At 43.4% G+C, this 27757-nt stretch overlaps 1 protein-coding gene across 1 annotated transcript in view; it reads left to right on the top strand.

Moving 5' to 3' along the window:
• Window positions 1-27757, top strand: part of LOC106590765 (voltage-gated inwardly rectifying potassium channel KCNH7) — a 177408-nt gene that overhangs the window by 15812 nt on the left and 133839 nt on the right. The window contains exon 3 of the mRNA XM_082962866.1: window positions 18399-18554. Within this exon, the coding sequence (XP_082818992.1) occupies window positions 18399-18554 (156 nt within the window). The remainder of the gene's footprint in view (window positions 1-18398; window positions 18555-27757) is intronic.

Genomic DNA, 27757 nt, shown 5'->3' with positions numbered 1-27757 from the left:
AATTAGCCTTTTAAAATGATAAACTAAACTAAAAATGATTAGCTAACACAACGTGCCATTGGAACACAGGAGTGACGGTTACTGATAATGAGCCTCTGTACGCCTATGTAGATATTCCATAAAAAATCAGCCGTTTCCAGCTACAAGAGTCATTTACAGCATTAACAATGTATTTCTGGTCAATTTTATGTTATTTTAATTGACAAAAAATGTGCTTTTCTTTCAAAAACAAGGAAATGTCTAAGTGATTCAAAACTTTTGAATGTAGTGTATATATCTATATATATATATATATATATATATACATATATACAGCTGAAGTCGCAGGTTTACATACACCTTAGCCAAATACATTTAAACTCAGTTTTTCACAATTCCTGACATTTAATCCTAGTAACATTTCCCAGTCTTAGGTCAGTTAGGATCACCACTTAATTTTAAGAATGTGAAATGTCAGAATAATAGTAGAGAGAATTATTTATTTCAGCTTTTATTTCTTTCATCACATTCCCAGTGGGTCAGAAGTTTACATACACTCAATTAGTATTTGGTAGCATTGACTTTAAATTGTTTAACTTGAGTCAAACGTTTCAGGTAGACTTCCACAAGCTTCCCACAATAAGTTGGGTGAATTTTGGCCCATTCCTCCTGATAGAGCTGGTGTAACTGAGTCAAGTTTGTAGGCCTCCTTGCTCGCACACACTTTTTCAGTACTGCCCACAAATTTCCTATGGGATTGAGGTCAGGGCCTTGTGATGGCCACTCCAATACCTTGACTTCTGTTGTCCTTAAGCCATTTGCCACAACTTTGGAAGTATGCTTGAGGTCATTGTCCATTTGGAAGACCAATTCGTGACCAAGCTTTAACTTCCTGACTGATGTCTTGAGATGTTGCTTCAATATATCCACATAATTGTCCTGCCTCATGATGCCATCTACTTTGTGAAGTACACCAGTCCCTCCTGCAGCAAAGCACCCCCACATGCTGCCACCCCCGTGCTTCAAGTTTGGGATGGTGTTCTTCGGCTTGCAAGCCTCCCCCTTTTTCCTCCAAACATAACGATGGTCATTATGGCCAAACAGTTCTGTTTTTGTTTCATCAGACCAGAGGACATTTCTCCAAGAAGTACGATCTTTGTCCCCATGTGCAGTTGCAAACCGTAGTCTGGCTTTTTTATGTCGGTTTTGGAGCAGTGGCTTCTTCCTTGTTTCAGGTTATGTCGATATAGGACTCGTTTTACAGTGGATATAGACAGTTTTGTACCTGTTTCCTCCAGTATCTTCACAAGGTCCTTTGCTGGTGTTCTGGGATTGATTTGCACTTTTCGCACGAAAGTACGTTCATCTCTGGGAGACAGAACGAGTCTCCTTCCTGAGCGGTATGACGGCTGCGTGGTCCCATGGTGTTTATACTTGCGTACTATTGTTTGTACAGATGAACGTGGTACCTTCAGGCGTTTGGAAATTGCTCTCAAGGATGAACCAGACTTGTGGAGGTCTACAATTCTTTTTCTGAGGTCTTGGCTGATTTTTTTTGATTTTCCCATAATTTCGAGCAAAGAGGCGCTGAGTTTGAAGGTAGGCCTTGAAATACATTCACAGGTACACCTCCAATTGACTCACATGATGTCAATTATCCTATCAGAAGCTTCTAAAGCCATGACATCATTTTCTGGAATTTTCCAAGCTGTTTAAAGACACAGTCAACCTAGTGTATGTAAACTTCTGACCCACTGGAATTGTGATACAGTGAATTATAAGTGAAATAATCTGTCTGTAAACAATTGTGTCACGCACAAAGAAGATGTCCTAACCGAATTGCCAAAACTATAGTATTTTAGCAAGAAATTTGTGGAGTGGTTGAAAAACGAGTTTTAATGACTCCAACCTAAGTGTATGTAAACTTACAACTTCAACTGTATATATATATATATCCATGGATTCTTGAAGAATATAACTTAGAAATGCCTCATGAGCTTAGTTCAACTGTCACACTCCCATGAGAAACCAAAATATAAGCTTGTTTTTCTACGTTTGTAAACATTGTAAATGTTAACAAACACTGTATAGCCTCATAACATGGTTAAAACAATACTTTTGATATCATGGATGGTCAGTCCTTGCACCCATAGTTCGGTCTATTAACCTGAGAGTGGTTACATTTCTCCAGGCCCATCCCTGCGTTTTTTTTTACCAAAACAGAGGTGGGGAGCCATTTGGTTATTGTTTCATCTGTGGATTTGCCCTTTAAATAGCTGCATGTTATCAAGATATCAAGGTGTCACCAACAAAAAGGTAAGCAACAGGCCTAAAGCAAACGCAGCATATGGCATTCATTTTTCACATGTAAATAGCCCTTCTCAGTAGTGCTCAAAGCATTCCATTCCATGGGCGCAGCATTTATTCTTCAACTCGAATCAATGAGCACAATTAGTCCTCCATGAAAACAAAATCATAAACCAAGTAAGGCTTTGCTAATTAGTCCTTAGTTTTGGAGTTATGCTCAGGAAAAACATTTGGCTAATCTATACTGGCATATTTCCAAGTCCTATTCTTGAAGATCAAGGGGTATAGCATTTATTGGAATGACTGGAAAAGAAGCCTTCATAAACAACCCATAATGTAAAATGTAACATCCATATATGGCCAGCTGTGTAAACTTTAATATTAATTTATCCTGCAATAGATGTGGTTCAATTGGTAACATACATTTGTGTCTTCTTCTGATGCCTCTTAAGGGGAAAGTAATCTAAAAGTAACTGAATGTAATCAGACTACGTTACTGAGTTTGGGTAATCCAAAAGTTACATTGCTGATTAAAATTTTGGACAGGTAACTGGAACGGATTACATTTAGAAGGTAACCTACCCAACCCTGGGCTCGCCTCCCAGGAACTCACCAGCCTATTACTAATGCTAAATGCCAAGCTGGCATCCACACTTTAGCCCAGCCCAAGGACTGCCTTTGATGGAGACTGAATCAGCCAACCCTCCAATGCCATAAGAGAACGCTCCGGGCACACCGACCTATTTCATCACTTCATCATTTCTGCCATTCTTCTCAATTAGAGTTGACGCCCAGATTATCAAAGCACATTTGCATTGGCAAAACGCTGACATTTACTGCTTGCTATTTCTCCTAATTTCTGTCCATTTGAATCGGCATCAAGTGTTTATTCTCCAAAGGAAGACTATGGGCTGTATGATAACCGTGTTTCAGTGCTCTAGCTCGAGACTCAAAACGTGGACTAAAGACATGGACAAGTATGGATATTTGGACACTGCCATAGACTTTTCCTACTTGAAAGTTTGGACTTGGACAAACGGTGAAGAAGTGACATTGAATGAAAAAGATACTGTATGTGTTACGCACAAACAGCTAGCTGCCAACACATTTCAGCAGGTGTCCTCTGCATTTCAACATCGGTAAATACTGAAATGAGCATGTAGTATGTTGAAGCCTACTCAAGTGTAAATCAGTCTCTTTGGAAAGACGATGGTAGCTTATGCAACGCCTATGTAGCGCTAGCATATGTCTAGTCTGATTTTGTCTGGAGTGTCATGATATGTATACACTGAGCATACCCAGACATTGGGAACACCTTCCTAATATTGAGTTGCTGGCCCATTTTGACTCCAATGCTTCCCACAATTGTGTCAAGTTGGCTGGATGTCCTTTGGGTGGTGGACCATTCTTGATACACACAGGAAACTGTTGAGTGTGAAAAACACAGCAGCGTTGCAGTTCTTGACAAAAAACGGTGTGCCTAGCTACCTACTACCATACCCCATTCAAAGGAACTTCAATCTTTTGTCTTACCTATTCACCTACTGAATGGCACACACACACAGTCCACGTCTTAATTGTCTCAAGGCTTAAAACTCCTTCTTTAACCTGTCTTCTCTTCATCTACACTGATTGAAGTGGATTTAACAAGTGACATCAATGAGGGATCATAGCTTTCACCTGTGTTCACCTGGTCAGTCTATGTCATGTTCTTAATGTTTTGTACACTCTGTGTATTTCTAGCTCCACTCAGAGCTTGGCTCTTTCTAGAACCCACTGAGCCTTCAATCACTCTCCATTGTTTTCTTAACGAGTCGGCCATTTGCAATCGCAGGGACACTGTATGGTGCTGAATGCATCCAACAGACGAACAAAAACAAAAGTAGCATCACCTCATCAATCCATTCAGGACATGGACAGGGTCGTATTCACCAGGCACCAAACGAAAGAAAAATGGACTGAAACAGGGAGCAACTACTTGAACTGGTCCAATAACAAATGCTTGTTTTTCGTTGAGAAGCGTTTTGCTACGTTGTGCATTAACAAACCAGAGCAAGGACACAGAGCTGCATGGAAGGGGCCCGCCTAATGGAGTTAGGACATGGGAAACCATGGGGTAGAGTAGCTCTTTCCCTTCCCTCCAGGATCAGTTGCTCTCCTCTCTTTGTGTTTTTAAATGTCCCCTGGAGGGAGGATTACATTTCTGGAGCCTCCATGCTGCCTGTTAGAAAAAGACTGGGCTGCTTGAGTGTCTCTCTCTCTGAAGGTGGGCGGAAAGCGTCTAATGGACCATTAAGGAAGCTTTGACAATTTGAAAGAGAGAAAGGAAGAACATGCAGATCCAACACGCGGGTGCTGGAGTAGGAAATTATAACACAAATTAAAAAGGACCAAGAAGCATGTGGATTCTCCTTCCTCCTTTCCTTGTCAATTGAATTAAAAACGTCTAAACCCGACGACCACTTGGAATTGAAGTGCGGTACTGTAACTAGAAGTGGGACTGCAATTTTCACTCCGGAGGTGAAATAATCTCGTCCCGAGTAGCTCCTGAAACAGCTCTCTCCCTCTCCGCTGCACTGACAGCTGTCAGGAATTAGCTTCTACTGTGGTTTATGCCCTCAGGCCAATACGGTACCAACCATCAGCTAGCTCCCCCATCGCTGCATGCCTCAGCTCTCATCAGTGTCACTTCCCAACGTCCCTCTACTCTAACTTCCCACCACCGTCCACTGTCCTCTGAGAGCACAGTCTAAAATGACTCCCACTGCAGAGACGTTCACAGTATATACCAATCTATGGAACCATCTGTCAAGAACTATCCATACGCAATTATCTCCTAGGTGGGTTGTTGTACTGTAGTGTAGATGGTAGAAGCTGTGGAACTGGCAGAGATGGAGGGGGAGAGGGAGTGAGGAGGGGGGGGCAGAGAGAGAGACAAAGAGCCAGAGAGACTGAGAGAGAGCGAGAGAAACAGACAGACAGAGAGAGAGAGCGAGAGAGAGAGAGAGAGAGAGAGACAGAGAGAGAAGATGACTTGAAAGGGTTGATGATTCTCTCTTAAAGGGAACAGGGACTGACTGCCTGTGTGCTTCAGCTGCTGAGATGGAGCCTCTTGATGAACACCATTCTTTTAATTATTGATAGTGGAAATAGAATCTAATGACATTTTCCAGCATCTTGAAACGGAAATTTCCCCAAATGCTATATTTATTTATGAGCAGTAAGCACACATAGGACACTTTGTTGTGTTTTCACACACACACACACACACACACACACACACACACACACACACACACACACACACACACACACACACACCTTTCAACTCAGAATGATGGAACACACTCCCAAACCCCCTGTTGTTCATCAAATGGATTTCAAGGCATCAGTCACTACAGTAGCAGTTGAAAATGTTTCTGACTCATTTCAACTAGACGTGGAAAACTTGACTGGGACAGGAGAAATAACGTAAAGTATTAGGAGTCGTCCTTTTCCTTAACTTTTCTCGATGTGACGAATGCTGGTATCTACAGTTGGACAAACATCTAAATGTATCTTGAATTTGTGAGATCATTGTTGCTTTTCAATTAACTACCGTCAATTCAATTTGAATAAAAACACACACACATTGTCTTTTCTCTCTTCCTGTCATTTACACCTGCTGTGGCATGTATAGCCATAACATATGCCATGCCACCAGCCAGCAGGCAGCTGAATCCTTCCCTGCTTTCTGTGAGATTACATATTTTCAGGATTTCCAGGTAGTCTTGATAATCTAGGTAGCTAGTCTGGCAAGGAAATGAAGCCGAGTGGAACATGTTTAAATCGTTCAGACCCACCATATCCTCCTGGGGCTTAGGGTCAGACTTTCTCTCTCTCTCTCTCTCGCTCTCTCTCTCTCTCTCTCTCACTCACACACACACACACACAAACAGGTTGCAATGTGGGTGACGTATTGGCCTGTTTGTGTTCTGCTCTGACTAAAGTGTGAGAATGTATTTGCTGTTTACGTGTGGGTTTTATACAGTATGATTTGTGTGTGTGTATGTTTGGATGAGCCTGTATTGACCCAAATCAAATCAAATGTATTTATATAGCCCTTCTTACATCAGCTGATATCTATAAGTGCTGTACAGAAACACAGCCTAAAACCCCAAACAGCAAGTAATGCAGGTGTAGAAGCATGGTGGCTAGGAAAAACTCCCTAGAAAGGCCAAAACCTAGGAAGAAACCTAGAGAGGAACCAGGCTATGAGGGGTGGCCAGTCCTCTTCTGGCTGTGCCGGGTGGAGATTATAACAGAACATGGCCAAGATGTTCAAATGTTCATAAATGACCAGCATGGTCAAATAATAATAATCACAGTAGTTGTCGAGGGTGCAACAAGTCAGCACCTCAAGAGTAAATGTCAGTTCGCTTTTCATAGCCGATCATTGAGAGTATCTCTACCGCTTCTGCTGTCTCTAGAGAGTTGAAAACAGCAGGTCTGGGACAGGTAGCACGTCCGGTGAACAGGTCAGGGTTCCATAGCCGCAGGCAGAACAGTTGAAACTGGAGCAGCAGCACGGCCAGGTGGACTGGGGACAGCAAGGAGTCATCATGTGAGGCATGGTCCTAGGGCTCAGGTCCTCCGAGAGAGAGAAAGAAAGAAAGAGAGAAAGAGAGAATTAGAGAGAGCATACTTAAATTCACACAGGACACCGGATAAGACAGGAGAAATACTCCAGATATAACAGACTGACCCTAGCCCCCTGACACATAAACTACTGCAGCATAAATACTGGAGGCTGAGACAGGAGGGGTCAGGAAACACTGTGGCCCCATCCGATGATAGCCCCGGACAGGGCCAAACAGGCAGGATATAACCCCACCCACTTTGCCAAAGCACAGCCTCCACACCACTAGAGGGAAATCTTCAACCACCAACTTACCATCCTGAGACAAGGCCGAGTATAGCCCACAAAGATCTCCGCCATGGCACAACCCAAGGGGGGGCGCCAACCCAGACAGGAAGACCACGTCAGTGACTCAACCCACTCAAGTGACGCACCCCTCCTAGGGACGGCATGGAAGAACACCAGTAAGCCAGTGACTCAGCCCCTGTAATAGGGTTAGAGGCAGAGAATCCCAGTGGAGAGGGGGGAACCAGCCAGGCAGAGACAGCAAGGGCGGTTCGTTGCTCCAGAGCCTTTCCGTTCACCTTCACACTCCTGGGCCAGACTACACTCAATCATAGGACCTACTGAAGAGATGAGTCTTCAGCAAATCTTAAAGGTTGAGACCGAATCTACTTCTCTCACATGGGTAGGCAGACCATTCCATAAAAATGGAGCTCTATAGGAGAAAGTCCTGCCTCCAGCTGTTTGCTTAGAAATTCTAGGGACAATTAGGAGGCCTGCGTCTTGTGACCGTAGCGTACGTGTAGGTATGTATGGCAGGACCAAATCGGAAAGATAGGTAGGAGCAAGCCCATGTAATGCTTTGTAGGTTAGCAGTAAAACCTTGAAATCAGCCCTTGCCTTAACAGGAAGTCAGTGTAGGGAGGCTAGCACTGGAGTAATATGATCAAATGTTTTGGTTCTAGTCAGGATTCTAGCAGCCATATTTAGCAGTAACTGAAGTTTATTTAGTGCTTTTTCCGGGTAGCCGGAAAGTAGAGCATTGCAGTAGTTCAACCTAGAAGTAACAAAAGCATGGATTAATTTTTCTGCATCATTTTTGGACAGAAAGGTTCTGATCTTTGCAATGTTACGTAGATGGAAAAAAGCTGTCCTTGAAACAGTCTTGATATGTTCTTCAAAAGAGAGATCAGGGTCCAGAGTAACGCCAAGGTCCTTCACAGTTTTATTTGAAACGACTGTACAACCATCAAGATAGGGTCCAGTATGCAGGGTCCAGTATGCAGCTTGAGGGTTTAGAGGCCATGATTATTTTCATCATTGTGTCAAGAGATATAGTACTAAAACACTTTAGTATCTCCCTTGATCCTAAGTCCTGGCAGAGTTGTGCAGACTCAGGACAACGGAGCTTTGGAGGAATTCGCAGATTTAAAGAGGAGTCTGTAATTTGCTTTCTAATGATCATGATCTTTTCCTCAAAGAAGTTCATGAATTTATTACTGCTGAAGTGAAAGCCATCCTCTCTTGGGGAATGCTGCTTTTTAGTTAGCTTTGCGACAGTATCAAAAATACATTTCGGATTGTTCTTATTTTCCTCAATTAAGTTGGAAAAATAGGATGATCGAGCAGCAGTGAGGGCTCTTCGATACTGCACGGTACTGTCTTTCCAAGCTAGTCGGAAGACTTCCAGTTTGGTGTGGCGCCATTTCCGTTCCAATTTTCTGGAAGCTTGCTTCAGAGCTCGTGTATTTTCTCTATACCAGGGATCTAGTTTCTTATGACAAATGTTTTTAGTTTTTAGGGGTGCAACTGCATCTACAAATGAATAGTTTCTCTTTTTGTTTCTTATAAACTTGTATATTCTAATGCATTTTTCTTTAAACCGACTTAGTTGTTTCCAACATAGAGAGTTGTTGGCATGTGGCTGTTAAGGCTTCGTTCTGAAGGTAGGTAAGGAGTCAAGCGCAGGAGAGCAGAGATGTCAATGTAGCATTTCTTTTACAGTTTTTCTCCATTGGTTTGGCTCATTTCTTGAAACAGAAATTACATTCTCAAAACTACATGGACAAACCTCCAAACCACTTGGCAATTGTTCACAACAGAATTTAATTTCTCATTCATTTCATCAAATTGCAAATGTCTAAGTACATGTCTCAATGTCTCAGTACATCTTTGCAAATGATTAAGTACATGTAGCCTACATTTAGCACAATTTCCAAGTGAATAGATCTTATCGATCTAAACTGATGGTTGATTCTCAGTCTAATGGTTGTTCGCTCCAAAACGTGTCAGCGTCATTTCATTGTATAAGTCATCACATGCACAATAGTCTGTTCAATTGTCAAAATTAGTCAAGAACATAATACCATGAATACCATATATGAATCCCTTGGAACATTTGATACATTTATTACAGCAATTGACAGTCAGGTGAAACTAGACTAACGAAGGAGGAGTTTCACACATCTCAGATGACCAATCAAACAGTATGTTTAGTTACCTGACAGGTGCTGTCCATGACTGTGAATGCTGCCAAACATGTATGTAAAGAGCTTGACCATGCAGGACCAGTACAATTCCTGAACATGGAGGCACCTGGCCAAGTAAATGAACAAGGGCAACTGCCTGCTCGAGGAAGAGGAAGAGGAAGAAGAAGAGGAGGAGGAGGAGGAGTAAGGGTGCGTGGTGGTGGAATAGGGGGAAGAGGCCGAGGAGCACGAAGACACCATGCTGTCCCGGATGAAATTCGGGCCACAATTATAGACCATGTCATCAACCATGGCCTCACAATGGCGGAGGCAGGTCGCCGAGTGCAGCCTAATGTGCCTCGCTCAACAGTCTCCTCCATCATCCAAACCTTTCGCAGGGAAAACAGGTATGTAGTCAGTCAATGATGGAATTATATGTTGTATAGGACAGGACACTGTGCATAGAGCAAGAAATATATTTATTTACACATTTACCTATTCATTTAGTGTGTGTGTGTGTGTGTGTGTGTGTGTGTGTGTGTGTGTGTGTGTGTGTGTGTGTGTGTGTGTGTGTGTGTGTGTGTGTGTGTGTGTGTGTGTGTGTGTGTGTGTGTGTGTGTGTGTGTGTGTGTGTGTGTGATAGGCCTACAGTAATATCTTACCTCAATGGGATGTTATGATACTAAAAATGACAAGAAAAACATTGGAGAAAATAAACTATGGAATAGTTTATTTTCTACAGTATTGATGATACAGTTTACAGTAGTATTCCAGTCACTGTGCAGTGATGCATTAGAATTGTGGTAAAGTTACTGTAAGTAAAACAACAATACAATTACATAGGTAACTCATTCTGTAAGGAATACATAAGGTATACATTACGAATGGAGTGTTGTCCTTTGACTTCTATATCTAGGATTGGACGACAACCTTGCACGGGTGGCAGAGGAAAACTTCTCAATGAACAACAAGAACAAGAGATCTGTAACATGGTGATGGCAAATTATGCCATCACATTGAGACAGATCCGCGCTGCAATCCTACAAGACAATGCCATATTCCAAAATGTCAACTCTATAAGCAACTCCACAATAGACCGGATATTGAAGAAGCATCAGATGACAATGAAGCAAATTTACAGGGTACCATTTGAGAGGAACTCTGATAGAGTGAAAGAGCTGCGGTACCAGTATGTACATGTAAGTCAGTTACTGGTTGTCCATCATTATAACCTTTTTACAATTAAGCAGTGGTTCCCAAACTTTTTTGGCTTCAGTACCCACTTTACCTGATTTGTGTATCCAGGTAATCCAGGTATGGAAGTATTTGATTTATCTGACTTCAACATTTCGCCTAAAAACTGCAGCTTACTGTATGATGCAATTATCATTATAATCCTTATTTTGAAGAATATAACATACAATAAGAAAAGGGGTCAAAGAGCTGCAATTAGTGCCTCCCATGTAAATCTATCTAATACTGTGGGTTTTACTGTAACATTTCAGTAAGTCTAGTCATTGATGATTTCCCCCCTCCCCTTTCTGTCAAATACCCCCTGTAGTACCTCTGCATAGGGGTACATGTACCCCAGGTTTGGAACCACTGCAGTAGTGGCCAGTAGTATATTGAACTTATGGAGAACATTGAACATTCCTATGTAATTGTCTGTAACTGTAGTGTATGACTCTTCTTTATGACTGATTTGATGTTTTCTTTTTTTACGCTATTGTAGAGAATAATGGCATTGGAAGGAAACGAGACCCATCACATCCTCGTGTTTGTGGATGAAGCTGGCTTCAACCTGGCCAAGGGCCGAAGACGTGGCCGTAATATTATTGGCCACCAGGCCACGGCGGATGTCCCAGGCCAGCGAGGGGGCAATATAACTGTGTGCTGCCATATCTGAGAATGGTGTGGCCACTCACATCCCCAGTCTTGGCCCATACAATACACAGAAGCTCCTCATCTTCTTGGACCGCCTTCATTTTGATTTGATCCCTGAAAATGAGAGAGGTCTCGTAGGGCCTCACCTACCACAATATGTCATTGTATGGGACAATGTGAATTTCCACCGTGGCCCGCTCATCAGGGCCTGGTTCACTACTCATCCAAGGATGGTCATGGTGTTCCTACCACCTTTCTCTCCTTTCCTCAATCCTATTGAGGAGTATTTCTCCGCTTGGAGGTGGAGAGTGTATGAGCATCGGGCTCAAGATCAGAGGTCCCTGCTCCATGCAATGGATGCTGCGTGTGAGGATATTACAAGAGATCAGTGTAGGGGATGGTTGCGACATGCACGCCGTTTCTTCCCTCGTTGCATCGCAAGGGAGAATATACGCTGTTATGTGGACGAGAATCTGTGGCCAGACAGACAGCAGCGTGTGGATGGCCAGGAGGGTGAGGATGGTGGCCAGGAGAGGGAGGGTGAGGACAGCGACCAGTGAAGAACTGTTAGTTGTGAAACTCCAGCTTTATTTACAGCACTGTAGGCTGCATATCATTTTCATTGTTTTTTGTTTGTGTGTTTATATTACAGTATATTATGCTGTATACATTTTCTTTTTACTCTGATGTATGGAAGTTACTTTATGTGTGTGAATGATAATGGTTACAATTTCCTTGGCAGTATGAGTGCAATGTGTGATGTCAAACCTTGGAGGCTACTCTTACCCTAAAATCCAATTTCTTTTTTTCAGTTTTATACACAATTGTATTCTGTTAGCTGGACAAAAAACAGTACAGTAACCATTGTCAATGAAGGACTGGGCTAAGACTGAAAGGTGGACATGAGGGATATTTCAATGGTCCTCTGCCATAGTGACAAAACATCTAAACATTTTGACTTGCAGTGCTTACACAATGCCAAAGGGACGAAGCATTTTGGGGGCACTGACTGTTTAAATGAGAAGGAAATGTAGTTTTGGTTAAAGCACCAAGATTGTTGAGAACATCCGGTTTGTTTCAAGAAATGAGCCAAAGCAATTGAGAAGGATCTTTGCCATTTTCGTGGCACTGACTCTTTATATGGGAAAGGAATTTAGTTTTGATGCATGAGTGAACAGTTTTAGGAGAGATATGAGCTTTTGCAAGTGAGCTATAGTGTTGTGCTGAACTGTAAGACTGTTTTGCCAAATGATCTTAGAGTTTTGAGAATGTAATTTCTGTTTCAAGAAATGAGCCAAACCAATGGAGAAAAACTGTAATAGGCAAGTCCAAAAAAAACGGTACAGGCACAATCACCAAAAAAAAGGCCAAGACATTGAGAACTCACAGTTACTCACGGAAGGAGAATAAACCAACGCTCCTTACTATTATAAACACACGTGAATAAACTGAGGAAAGCCTCCACAAGCAACATGAAGATAATCCCGCACAAACCTAAGCGGGGAAACAGGGGTAAATACACACACAGGAATTAAAGCAAATGAAAACCAGGTGTGCATGAACCAAAGACAAAACAAATGGAAAAAGAAAAATGGATCGGTGATGGCTAGTAGGCCAGCGACGCCGACCGCCGAGCACCGCCCGAACAAGGAGAGGAACCACCTTCGGTGGAAGTCGTGACTGTGGCAACACATAAACAGTTCAGCTTAATGGGAATTCCCTCTCTAAATAAGCTATGGCTAGTCCTAATAAGCTATGGCCAGTAATAAGTCATATGGAACTATTCACAGGTCAGATTTAATAATGCAGTAGTAATTCGAGATGGTACTGTACATTTGATTAGATCAGTTATGCTCATTTGTTAGTATGCCAGAGTGCTATGCTTTTATCACCAGTGTCAGGTAGCCAATGTGGGTCTTGAATGTGCATCACTAACTGTAAGTCAGCGTGTTCCGGTGTGTTTGGCCATCACTAACTGTAAGTCAGCTTGTTCCGGTGTGTTTGGCCATCACTAACTGTAAGTCAGCTTGTTCCGGTGCGTTTGGCCATCACTAACTGTAAGTCAGCGTGTTCCGGTGCGTTTGTCCATCACTAACTGTAAGTCGGCGTGTTCCGGTGCGTTTGGCCATCACTAACTGTAAGTCAGCTTGTTCCGGTGCGTTTGGCCATCACTAACTGTAAGTCAGCTTGTTCCGGTGCGTTTGTCCATCACTAACTGTAAGTCGGCGTGTTCCGGTGCGTTTGGCCATCACTAACTGTAAGTCGGCGTGTTCCGGTGCGTTTGGCCATCACTAACTGTAAGTCAGCTTGTTCCGGTGCGTTTGGCCATCACTAACTGTAAGTCAGCGTGTTCCGGTGCGTTTGGCCATCACTAACTGTAAGTCAGCTTGTTCCGGTGCGTTTGTCCATCACTAACTGTAAGTCGGCGTGTTCCGGTGCGTTTGGCCATCACTAACTGTAAGTCAGCTTGTTCCGGTGCGTTTGGCCATCACTAACTGTAAGTCGGCGTGTTCCGGTGCGTTTGGCCATCACTAACTGTAAGTCAGCTTATTCCGGTGCGTTTGTCCATCACTAACTGTAAGTCGGCGTGTTCCGGTGCGTTTGGCCATCACTAACTGTAAGTCGGCGTGTTCCGGTGCGTTTGGCCATCACTAACTGTAAGTCAGCTTGTTCCGGTGCGTTTGGCCATCACTAACTGTAAGTCAGCGTGTTCCGGTGCGTTTGGCCATCACTAACTGTAAGTCAGCTTGTTCCGGTGCGTTTGTCCATCACTAACTGTAAGTCAGCTTATTCCGGTGCGTTTGTCCATCACTAACTGTAAGTCAGCGTGTTCCGGTGCGTTTGGCCATCACTAACTGTAAGTCAGCGTGTTCCGGTGCGTTTGGCCATCACTAACTGTAAGTCAGCTTGTTCCGGTGCGTTTGGCCATCACTAACTGTAAGTCGGCGTGTTCCGGTGCGTTTGGCCATCACTAACTGTAAGTCAGCTTGTTCCGGTGCGTTTGGCCATCACTAACTGTAAGTCAGCTTGTTCCGGTGCGTTTGGCCATCACTAACCTTGGAGAGGAAATAACAAAGGACGTCTATTAGGCTTTCAGCCCCCTTCTCTGACTCAGTAGAGGAGAGAGATTGTAGGGGGAGGAAGAACGTGAAGTCATTCAAATGCTAAATTATTGCTTGAATCCCCAAAAATATGTTGATGTTCTTTTTTAAGTAAACAAGATCGACTAAATTCTACTATAGTAAGTTTCCAATACCGCGGTTTTATGTTGCTGTACAGAGAAATACCCACTAGATACAACACTGTAAAGACCAGCACCCATTTTCACAACAAGATTGGACAGACAGAGAGGACCTGATCGTAGATCAGCACTCCTACTCTGAGACGCTTCATGAATACAGGCCCAGGTCTTCCTCAGTGATGTATTGTATTTACAGGTGTGTTCTCCCATTACATAGCACCATGTAAATCAGCTTCATCATGGCCTATTACGTTTAGCTGGACAGGGAACATCCGCCTAATTAATGCCACTGGTAGGCTGTGTGTGTGTGTGTGTGTGTGTGTGTGTGTGTGTGTGTGTGTGTGTGTGTGTGTGTGTGTGTGTGTGTGTGTGTGTGTGTGTGTGTGTGTGTGTCAGATCTGCTGTTGAGACTGAATATGCAGGCGGACAGGCAGAAATTAGCATCAGCACCTGCGGGGATCTTTTGATCAGTCTGTTTATAATACATCAGGTGTCCTGCTGAAGAGAGGCTGGGTAGGTAGTCATCTCATTTCTCACATCACAGAGAGAGTGAGAGGGAGAGAGGGAGGTAGATGAAGATAGGGCTGGGAAAGGAAGAGAGACAGAGAGAGAGAGAGAGAGAGAGAGAGAGAGAGAGAGAGAGAGAGCAGACAGACAGACAGACAGACAGACAGACAGACAGACAGACAGACAGACAGACAGACAGACAGACAGACAGACAGACAGACAGACAGACAGACAGACAGACAGACAGACAGACAGACAGACAGACAGACAGACAGACAGACAGACAGACAGACAGACAGACAGACAGACAGACAGACAGACAGACAGACAGACAGACAGACAGATAGATAGATAGATAGATAGATAGATAGATAGATAGATAGATAGATAGATAGATAGATAGATAGATAGATAGATAGATAGATAGATAGATAGATAGATAGATAGATAGATAGATTTGTACCCCGTGATTGATATGGGATTTCTGCAGTGCTACATGTGGGATTGCTCCATTCATGACTCCTTCGTGATAATAACTCTCATTTGAATAATTTGAATTTGAGAGAGATTGATTCAACCCACACATGCCACAACACAGAACCACACTCAGACACACACAGAAGCACTCCCACCTGCAAAGGCAGACATGCAAATCTAGTGTCACCAAGGTCAGTCCAGATTACACGATGTAATGTTTATAAAGCACCATCATTATCATCACACACAACTCCACCATCCCTCCACCCTCACAACACACACACCCCAGCCTCCACATACATCCCAGCCTCCACACACACCCCAGCCTCCACATACATCCCAGCCTCCATAACACCCCAGCCTCCACACACACCCCAGCCTCCACACACACCCCATCTTCCATATACACCCCAGCCTCCACACACACCCCAGCCTCCACACACACCCCATCCTCCATACACTCCCCAGCCTCCACACACACCCCATATTCCATACACACCCCAGCCTCCACACCCACCCCAGTCTCCACACACATCCCAGCCTCCACACACATCCCAGCCTCCACACACATCCCAGCCTCCACACACACCCCATACTCCATACACACCCCAGCCTCCACACCCACCCCAGGCTCCACACACATCCCAGCCTCCACACACATCCCAGCCTCCACACACACCCCAGCCTCCATAACACCCCATCCTCCATAACACCCCAGCCTCCACACCCACCCCAGTCTCCACACACATCCCAGCCTCCACACACACCCCAGCCTCCACACACACCCCATCCTCCATACACACCCCAGCCTCCACACACACCCCATACTCCATACACACCCCAGCCTCCACACCCACCCCAGTCTCCACACACATCCCAGCCTCCACACACATCCCAGCCTCCACACACACCCCAGGCTCCACACACACCCCAGCCTCCATAACACCCCATCCTCCATAACACCCAAGCCTCCACACCCACCCCAGTCTCCACACACATCCCAGCCTCCACACACCCCCCAGTCTCCACACATACCCCAGGCTCCACACACACCCCAGCCTCCATAACACCCCATCCTCCACACACACCCCAGCCTCCATAACACCCCGGCCTCCACACACACCCCAGCCTCCACACACACCCTAGTCTCTATCCCCTACCAGCCTCCATACACACCCCAGTCTCCATACACACCCCACACCCCAGGATTTGGCCATCTGGATTAATTTATACTGTACAAACGCTACCCGCCGATATAACACAAAGGCTGTATAGTAAATCCTTCCCTTAAGCTTAAATTGCAAAATGCTTCTCTTGCTTTCTGTCTCCCTGCTCCAGTGATTTATTCTAATGTGGATATAGTGCAGCCCTGCATGTGTTTCCCCTTTAATTTATGGCTCTGTCCAATATTGCTGGCACTGATATATTATTAGGGCCTGGAGAATTCTGGGGCCCCAAATAGAATCATGAAGCCCCAGTGAGGGGAGAACAAATGGATGGTTGGTTGGTCGCTGGTGTTGTTGGTGTTGTTTGGTGATACAGACAGGAGGGCACAGGGACTGGTGGCGATGTGTGTGTGTGTGTGGGTGTTTCATGGTAGTGTGTACGTGTATGTGTGCGCTTGCTTGTTTGTGTGTGTGTGTTGTAAGTGTGTGTTTGTTGGTGTTGTGTGTGTGTTTGTGTTTGTTTTGTAGCTCAGTTGGTAGAGCATGGCGCTTGCAGCACCAGGGTTGTGGGTTCGATTCCCATGGGGGACCAGTACTTAAAAAGTATTAAAACGTATGCACTCACTACTGTAAGTCGCTCTGAGTGTCTGCTGAAATGTAAATGTGTGTGTTTCCTGGTGGTAATGTGTGTTTTTCATGGTGTAAAACTGGCAGGGCTGGTTGTCTCGTGGGACCATGCTGAGCTATTAATAGGCTGGCGGTGACAGCAGGACTTTGATCTGCATGTGCTTGAGAGAGAAGCGCTTTAAGAGAAGAGATGCCATGTGATCTATATATAAAACATAAGCCTGTGACAGAGGCCATCACAGTAATGACAGCGATTCACCTCCATTGTAGGCAGAGGGTACGTTAAACATCATCTATTTGTCTTCGCTCTCATCTCTCAGTGTCCCTCATTCATTTTGACACAGTGACCAATGCAAGCGTACAAGTCCTACATGGCTTATCATTTGTAATGCACATTCAGGGTTTTCAGTGTGCTTGAAATACACCTGTGGGACTATTTTAGTGTTGTTGTCTGTTATTTCAATCTCGATATAACCCCGAGTGTTTGAAGTGCATCGTTTTCCTTTTTCATACGGGATGCGCCGGCCATATACTGCCCACCGGCCTTGTGATGAATGTGGAACATTAACACATGTTAATTACACTTTAAGGGGTGACGTCGTCTCGTTTATTTGAGTCCCGTCGATGACTTGAATGTCATTAATGAGACAGGGATTAGGCTGATTGCAGTGAACCATAATTGGTATTAACGCAATCCATTTTGGGGGTTTTAGTTATCGCTTAGCCACAGGAAGGGACTAAGAATTAGGGCGGAAGACTGAATGCATTTGACAATGAGAATCTCTTAGGATAGTACAATGTTAACAGTAAGAATGTTTTACCAGCCTCAGCATACTGCTGATAATAATGGATTGAATTCATATAGGGCCTCTTACTAAATACCTTTAGTTTGGAAAAACACAATGTTTCCCAAATGAGGACATTTTTTAAAAGATGTAAAGAAATATTTGAGAAGATCATACAGCAGAAGCATTTCTCTCTTGACTTTTCCCATCTGTTCTCTTTTTTCCCCCACCTTCCTTTATCCAAACCATCCTATTTGGACAAAGATACCTAAATGTCAATGAGCATCAACTCTAGTTTGAAACCTGTGTCTCTTTTTCCTGTTTCCTGTCCCACAGGCTCTGACTTCCTGTGTAACACCCACATCATCCCAGTGAAGAACGAGGAGGGCATGGTCATGATGTTCATCCTCAACTTTGACTACATCCTAGAGGAGGACAGCAGTGACTCTCTGGAGGGACTCAACCACACGTCTCCTGCCAAAGCTGAACCAAGTGAGTAACCTATCAACGCCTAGGCTTAAGCTCAGTCGGCTAAAACCCTACATTCAAATTAAACTTTACAGAAAAGGGACTGAATGTCTCTGTCACTCTACACACAGTAGTAGCACAATAGTATATCCTCAGGAAAACTAAACAATGGAATGGAACCTTAGTCTTTCAAGTCTTTCAAGTTCTCTTAATGAGTATAGCTTCATACAGTTTCCCCTTGGCCATTTTAAAGCCAAGGTGCTGAAGCCGGTACGCGAGCATGCTAAAAGTCATTATGAAAACTAACCCTGATTCAGATGACCATCCTACCCATGCTAGATTACGGAGACGTAAGGGTGCTCTCGAGCGGCTTGATGTTCTTCACCATTTGGCCATGAGATTACCACCAATGCTCCTTACAGGACACATCACTGCACTCTATTCTCCTCTGTAAACTGGTCATCTCTGTTAACCCGTCGCAAGACCCACTGGTTGATGCTTATTTATAAAACCCTCTTAGGCCTCACTCCCCCCTATCTGAGATATCTACTGCAGCCCTCATTCTCCACATACAACACCTGTTCTGCCAGTCACATTCTGTTAAAGGTCCCCAAAGCACACACATCCCTGGGTCGCTTGTTTTTTTCAGTTCGCTGCAGCTAGCAACTGGAACGAGCTGCAACAAACTCTCAAACTGGACAGTTGTATCTACATTTCTTCATTCAAACACTCAATCATGGATACTCTTACTGACAGTTGTGGCTGCTTTGCGTGATGTATTGTTATCTCTACCTTCTTGCCCTTTGAGTTGTTGTCTGTGCCCAATAATGTTTGTACCATGTTGTGTGCTGCTACCATGATGTTCTGCTGCCATGTTGTGTTTCTACCATGTTGTTGTCATGTTGTGTTGCTACCATGCTGTGTTGTTGTCTTAGGTCTCTATGTAGTGTTGTGTTGTCTCTCTTGTCGTGATGTGTGTTTTGTCCTATATATACAGTTGAAGTTGGGGTGATTTTTGGTGATTTTGGCCCATTCCTCCTGACAGAGCTGGTGTAACTGAGTCAGCTTTGTAGGCCTCCTTGCTCGCACATGCCTTTTCAGTTCTGCCCACAAATTTTCTATGGGATTGAAGTCAGGGCTTTGTGATGGCCACTCCAATACCTTGACTTTGTTGTCCTGAAGCCATTTTGCCACAACTTTGGAAGTATGCTTGGGGTCATTATCCATTTGGAAGACCCATTTGCGACCAAGCTTTAACTTCCTGACTGATGTCTTGAGATGTTGCTTCAATATATCCACATAATTGTCCTTCCTCATGATGCCATTTATTTTGTGAAGTGCACCAGTCCCTCCTGCAGCAAAGCACCCCCACAACATGATGCTGCCACCCCTGTGCTTCACGGTTGGGATGGTGTTCTTCGGCTTGCAAGCGTCCCCCTTTTTCTTCTAAAAATAACGATGGCCATTATGGCCAAACAGTTCAATTTTTGTTTAATCAGACCAGAGAACATTTCTCCAAAAAGTATGATCTTTGTCCCCATGTGCAGTTGCAAACCGTAGTCTGTCTTTTTTTATGGCGGTTTTGGAGCAGTGGCTTCTTCCTTGCTGAGCGGCATTTCAGGTTATGTCGATATAGGACTCGTTTTACTGTGGATATAGATACTTTTGTACCTGTTTCCTCCAGCATCTTCACAAGGTCCTTTGCTGTTGTTCTGGGATTGATTTGCACTTTTCGCACCAATGTGCGTTCATCTCTAGGAGACAGAACGCGTCTCCTTCCTGAGCGGTATGATGGCTGCGTGGTCCCGTGATGTTTATACTTGCGTACTATTGTTTGTACAGATGAACGTGGTACCTTCAGGCGTTTGGAAATTGCTCCCAAGGATGAACCAGACTTGTGGAGGTCTACCATTTTTTTTCTTAGGTCTTGGCTGATTTCTTTTGATTTCCCCATGATGTCAAGCAAAGAGGCACTGAGTTTGAAGGTAGGCCTTGAATCCACAGGTACACCTCCAATTGACTCACATGATGTCAATTAGCCTATCAGAAGCTTCTAAAGCCATAACATAATTTTCTGGAATTTTCCAAGCTGTTTAAAGGCACTTAGTGTATGTAAACTTCTGACCCACTGGAATTGTGATATAGTGAATTATAACTGAAATAATCTGTCTGTTAACAATTTTGGGAAAAATTACTTGTTTCATGCACAAAGTAGATGTCCTAACTGACTTGCCATAACTATAGTTTGTTAACAAGAAATTTGTGGAGTGGTTGAAAAACGAGTTTTAATGACTCCAACCTAAGTGTATGTAAACTTCCGACTTCAACAATATATATATATATATATATATATATATATATTTATATTTGAGATGCTCTGCGTGCTGCAAGTCCGTTCCTCATTGGATATTAGGTAGATACAAACCCACGTGGGTGCTTGAATAGATAACTAACTAACTAACTACCTTTCCCTTTTTATCTATGGATTAATCGTTGGAGTAGAGAAACACAAGATTCTTTATGTCTCCGGGTCAAAATTCTTCAAAGAACCAGCTAATTAGAAGACCATATACTTGTCAGGTAAAATAACAACCCAATGTTCATCTCCCATGACAAATTAGCTAGCAATAGCAATTAGCTAGCAATAGCTAAAGGTTTTGACATGGCCCCAATTGAATATAGTTGGTTCACAGTTGGTTTTGATATTTTACCTTGCATGTCGTGATCGCGTCTGGTGTATATTGACAAAATCAAATGTCCGATGAGGTTTGTTATCTATAATCGTATTTGTGTAGTGGCATTCAGTTGAGCAGACACTTTTTTAGGATTTCCACACATAAGGAATTTGTTTTATCAGCCTTTTATAAACACATTTTATGTAATTTACATGATAGACGATATTAGCAGAATACTTTTTTTCTCACACACCTCACTATGCAGGTAGGATGCAATTTTGGAACTTTACTTATTTTTTCATATTTATAGTTATTTGTTTATCATTATTATTATTCTACATCATTGTCATTATTGTAGGCCTATCTATTCATCTGTACCAGTTCTTTAAATATGCAAAACGTGTTTTGTTTTATTTTATTGAGACATTTTCATTGGCTAAATGAAGTTCGATCTGTCTTTTTAAATGTGTGCTCCATATTTAGTTTATGATAGGCTATAAATAAGCCTTTTTTTAAATACATTTCATTGGTCTATTGCTTTCATTTGTTGGTTACGGTAGGCACTAGGTTTTCTTTGTAAATGCTGCAATATAGCCTGTTCAACAACTTTTGTGGTTTAAACCAGTTCATAAGGTTTTTGGTTAATTCCGTTGAGCCATTTTCGTTGGCCAAATGAAGTTTGAACTGTATGATGTGCTTGCCGCGATATAATATCCTGCTCGTATTATCCCTATAAACGATGGCCCGACTTACTGTACTTTTGATATTACCCTAATAAAGTTAAAACTTTTGTGAAGGTTTGGTGTGGTGTGGCTATTAGCTTAATATACTGCAGGCCTAAGATATGAAGGCAGTGCCCTCCGGCTCTCCAACTGACTCCGACAGTTGAACATGAGGTTATGAAGAATATTTTAGGCCTACCAAAATTACTCTTATAATCAAACAATATAATGCTGATCTTTATAATAAAACAGAACGAATTAGCCTTCTTCTATATGCCTGTATCTGTATAGCAGATGCAGTAGCCTATCTGACAAATATAAAGAATTGCATCTCTCTCTCTCGCTCTCTCTCTCTCTCTCTCTCTCTCTCTCTCTCTCTTTCTCTCTCTCTCTCTCTCTCTCTCTCTCTCTCTCTCTCTCTCTCTTTCTCTCTCTCTCTCTCTCTCTCTCTCTCTCTCTCTTTCTCTCTGGCCAAAGATTCTCTTCCTTTATATTTGTTTGTGTAATATTAATATCAAACCTTGGACACCTAAGCCAATAGGCCTATGCATTCAATGCCCTGATGCATTAGTCCTCAAATCTGTGGACAATTATTGTATTTAGGAAAGTAAAAACCAATAAAACAATAGGCTATAAAGTTTTGCATATGCTACACATCGAAACACAAGGAATAGTGTTTTTGTAATATGTTATAGGCTGTTTTTAGGGACATGTAAATGTAGCTCATTTGACCAATATCCCTTGTTTATTGATGGTGCTGGCTGAGTGGGTGGACGCCTTAATCAGTTATGCACCCAATGCAAGTGATTGACCAATAAATATATCAAATGTCCAATAAGTTCAAATCTTCCCAGTCACTTGTCCAGCGCCAGATTTTCCTAATGGAGACCCTGATATACAGGGCCTTCGGAAAGTATTCAGACACCTTGACTTTTTCCACATTTTGTAAGGTTACAGCCTTATTCTAAAAACAAATTAATGCTAATTTATTAAAAATAAAAAACAGAAATATCACATTTACATAAGTATTCAGACCCTTTACTCAGTACTTTGTTGAAGCACCTTTGGCAGTGATAACAGCCTCAAGTCTTCTTGGGTATGATGCTACAAGCTTGGCACACCTGTATTTGGGGAGTTTCTCCCATTCTTCTCTGCAGATCCTCTCGAGCTCTGTCAGGTTGGATGGGGAGCGTTGCTACCCAGCTATTTCCAGGTCTCTCCAGAGATGTTAGATTGGGTTCAATTCTGGGCTCTGGCTGGGCCACTCAAGGACATTCAGAGACTTGTCCCGAAGCCACTCCTGCGTTGTCTTGGTTGTGGGCTTATGGTCATTGTCCTGTTGGAAGGTGAAACTTTGTCCCAGTCTGAGGTCCTGAGCACTCTGGAGCATTAAGGCTCTCTCTGTACTTTGCTCTGTTCATCTTTGCCTCGATCCTGACTAGTCTCCCAGTCCCTGCTGCTGAAAAACATCCCCACCACCATGCTTCAACGTAGGGATGTTGCCAGGTTTCCCCCATATGGAAAGCTTGTCATTCAGGCCAAAGAGTTCAATCTTGGTTTCATCAGACCAGAGAATCGTGTTTCTCATGGTATGAGAGTCTTTAGGTGCCTTTTGGCAAACTCCAAGCGAGCTGTCATGAGCCTTTTACTGAGGAGTGGCTTCCATCTGGCCACTCTACCGTAAAGGCCTAATTGGTGGAGTGCTGCAGAGATGGTTGTCCATATGGAAGGTTATATCATCTCCACAGAGGAACTCTAAAGCTCTGTCAGAGTGACCATCGGGTTCTTGGTCAACCTGACCAAGGCCCTTCTCCCCCGATTGCTCAGTTTGGAGGCCAGCTCTAGGAAGAGTCTTGGTGGTTCCAAACTTCTTCCATTTAAGAATGATGGAGGCCACTGTGTTCTTGGGGACCATCAATGCTGACATTTTTTTGGTACCCTTCCCCAGATCTGTTCCTGGACACAATGCTGTCTTGGAGCTCTACGAACAATTTCATAGACCTCATGGCTTGGTTTTTGCTCTGACATGCACTGTCAACTGTTGGACCTTATATAGACAGGTGTGTGCCTTTCCAAACAATGTCCAATCAATTGTTTTTACCACAGATGCACTCCAATCAAGTTGTAGCAACATCTCAAGGATGATCAATGGAAAGAGGATTCACCTGAGCTCAATTTTGAGTCTCATAGAAAAGGATTTGAATGCTTATGTAAAGGTATCTCTTTTTTATATTTAATACATTTGCTAAAATTTCTAAAACCCTTTTTTTGCTTTGTCATTATAGGGTATTGTGTGTAGATTTCTGAGGATTTTTTTTGTTTAATCCATTTTAGAATAAGGGGTCTGAATACTTTCCAAAGGTACTGTATAGTGTATATTTTACATTTTAGTCATTTAGCAGACGCTCTTATCCAGAGCGACTTACAGTAGTGAATGCATACATTTCATACATTTCTTTTTTTTGTACTGGCCCCCCGTGGGAATCAAACCCACAACCCTGGCGTTGCAAACACCATGCTCTACCAACTGGGCCACAGGGAAGGCACACACACACACACACACACACACACACACACACACACACACACACACACACACACACACACACACACACACACACACACACACACACACACACACACACACACACACACACACACACACACACACACACACACACACACACACACACACACACACACACACACACACACACACACACACACACACACACACACACACACACACACACACACACACACACACACACACACATATATATATACACTGCTCAAAAAAATACAGGGAACACTTAAACAACACAATGTAACTCCAAGTCAATCACACTTCTGTGAAATCAAACTGTCCACTTAGAAAGCAACACTGATTGACAATACATTTCACATGCTGTTGTGCAAATGGAATAGACAACAGGTGGAAATTATAGGCAATTAGCAAGACACCCCCAATAAAGGAGTGATTCTGCAGGTGGGGACCACAGACCACTTCTCAGTTCCTATGCTTCCTGGCTGATGTTTTGGTCACTTTTGAATGCTGGCGGTGCTTTCACTCTAGTGGTAGCATGAGACGGAGTCTACAACCCACACAAGTGGCTCAGGTAGTGCAGCTCATCCAGGATGGCACATCAATGCGAGTTGTGGCAAGAAGGTTTGCTGTGTCTGTCAGCGTAGTGTCCAGAGCATGGAGGCGCTACCAGGAGACAGGCCAGTACATCAGGAGATGTGGAGGAGGCCGTAGGAGGGCAACAACCCAGCAGCAGGACCGCTACCTCCGCCTTTGTGCAAGGAGGAGCAGGAGAAGCACTGCCAGAGCCCTGCAAAATGACCTCCAGCAGGCCACAAATGTGCATGTGTCTGCTCAAACGGTCAGAAACAGACTCCATGAGGGCCCGACGTCCACAGGTGGGGGTTGTGCTTACAGCCCAACACCGTGCAGGACGTTTGGCATTTGCCAGGGAACACCAAGATTGGCAAATTCGCCACAGGCACCCTGTGCTCTTCACGGATGAAAGCAGGTTCACACTGAGCACATGACAGACGTGACAGAGTCTGGAGACGCCGTGGAGAACGTTCTGCTGCCTGCAACATCCTCCAGCATGACCGGTTTGGCGGTGGGTCAGTCATGGTGTGGGGTGGCATTTCTTTGGGGGGCCGCACAGCCCTCCATGTGCTCGCCAGAGGTAGCCTGACTGCCATTAGGTACCGAGATGAGATCCTCAGACCCCTTGTGAGACCATATGCTGGTGCGGTTGGCCCTGGGTTCCTCCTAATGCAAGACAATGCTAGACATCATGTGGCTGGAGTGTGTCAGCAGTTCCTGCAAGAGGAAGGCATTGATGCTATGGACTGGCCCGCACGTTCCCCAGACCTGAATCCAATTGAGCACATCTGGGACATCATGTCTCGCTCCATCCACCAACGCCACGTTGCACCACAGACTGTCCAGGAGTTGGCGGATGCTTTATTCCAGGTCTGGGAGGAGATCCCTCAGGAGACCATCCGTCACCTCATCAGGAGCATGCCCAGGCGTTGTAGGGAGGTCATACAGGCACGTGGAGGCCACACACACACTACTGAGCCTCATTTTGACTTGTTTTAAGGACATTACATCAAAGTTGGATCAGCCTGTAGTGTGGTTTTCCACTTTCATTTTGAGTGTGACTCCAAATCCAGACCTCCATAGGTTGATAAATTGGATTTCCATTGATTATTTTTGTGTGATTTTGTTGTCAGCACATTCAATTTGTAAAGAAAAAAGAATTTAATAAGATTATTTTTTTCTTTCAGATCTAGGATGTGTTGTTTAAGTGTTCCCTTTATTTTTTTGAGCAGTATATATATATATATATATATAGTATAGGCTACAGTAGGCTACAAAATCAACTTTCCAGTGACACTGACTCGTCCAATGATGAAGATTAAGCATTGGCTACTCATCTGTGATGGCCAATGTGCTCGTACCAATATATCAGTTAAGCTACATACAGGGCTGTTTGCTCAGAATCGCTTAAAAGTTGTTGAAAATTTTGTTAGCTTTAGATTAGTCTTCTCTTTTCAGCAGTAGGCATTTGATTTGGAAATGGTAGGCTTGCATTTTTCTCGTGTTTGTATTTTGAAATTTGCAAAAGGCAAACTGACAGCCGCAACCAATCATAAAAATCAAATCCATAGATGGCAGTTCCCATTCAAGTCAGGTCTGGCAGCCATAGCTTGTGTACTCATGAGTTTAACAGTCAAGTGCCAGGATTAGAGGTTCCAAAATCCTTCAAAGGATTATATTTATGGCCACAACGCAACAAGCTGTTCTTTATTTGGCGTGCGTGCAGCCCAAATTTCAGCCTTCCCAGCTGTAAGTGCTTGTGATAAAATGTAATCCCCAGCTATTTTTTAGATGCTGTTGATCCTCTGTAGCTATGTTATGCTCTCTAGTATTTTGATTTATTTTATGTACAGTTGAAGTCGGAAGTTTACATTCACTTAGGTTGCAGTCATTTAAAACTCATTTTTCAATCACTCCACAAATTTCTTGATAACAAACTATAGTTTGGGCAAGTCGGTTAGGACATCTACTTTGTGCATGACACCAGTAATTTTTCCAACAATTGTTTACAGACAGATTATTTCACTTATAATTCACTGTATCATAATTCCAGTGGGTCAGAAGTTTACATACACTAAGTTGACTGTGCCATTAAACAGCTTGGAAATTTCCAGAAAATGATGTCATGGCTTTAGAAGCTTCTGATAGACTAATTGACATCATTTGAGTCAATTGTAGGTGTACCTGTTGATGTATTCCAAGGCCTACCTTCAAACTCAGTGCCTCTTTGCTTGACATCATGGGAAAATCAAAAGAAATCAGCCAAGACCTCAGAAAGAAAATTGTAGACCTCCAGAAGTCTGATTCATCCTTGGGAGCAATTTCCAAATGCCTGAAGGTACCACGTTCATCTGTACAAACAATAGTATGCAAGTATAAACACCATGGGACTACGCAGCCATCATACCACTCAGGAAGGAGACGTGTTCTGTCTCCTAGAGATGAATGTACTTTCGTGCGAAAAGTGCAAATCAATCCCAGAACAACAACAAAGGACCTTGTGAAGATGCTGGAGGAAACAGGTACAAAAGTATCAATATCCACAGTAAAACGAGTCCTATATCGACAGCAAGGAAGAAGCCACTGCTCCAAAACCGCCATAAAAAAGACAGACTATGGTTTGCAACTGCACATGGGGACAAAGATCGTACTTTTTGGAGAAATGTCCTCTAGTCTGATGAAACAAAAATTGAACTGTTTGGCCATAAT

Source organism: Salmo salar, chromosome 16, assembly GCF_965601325.2.
Source record: "Salmo salar chromosome 16, fSalSal1, whole genome shotgun sequence".
In the NCBI taxonomy this organism is placed as follows: Eukaryota; Metazoa; Chordata; class Actinopteri; order Salmoniformes; family Salmonidae; genus Salmo; species Salmo salar.
This window is presented reverse-complemented; position numbering and strand designations above follow the sequence as displayed.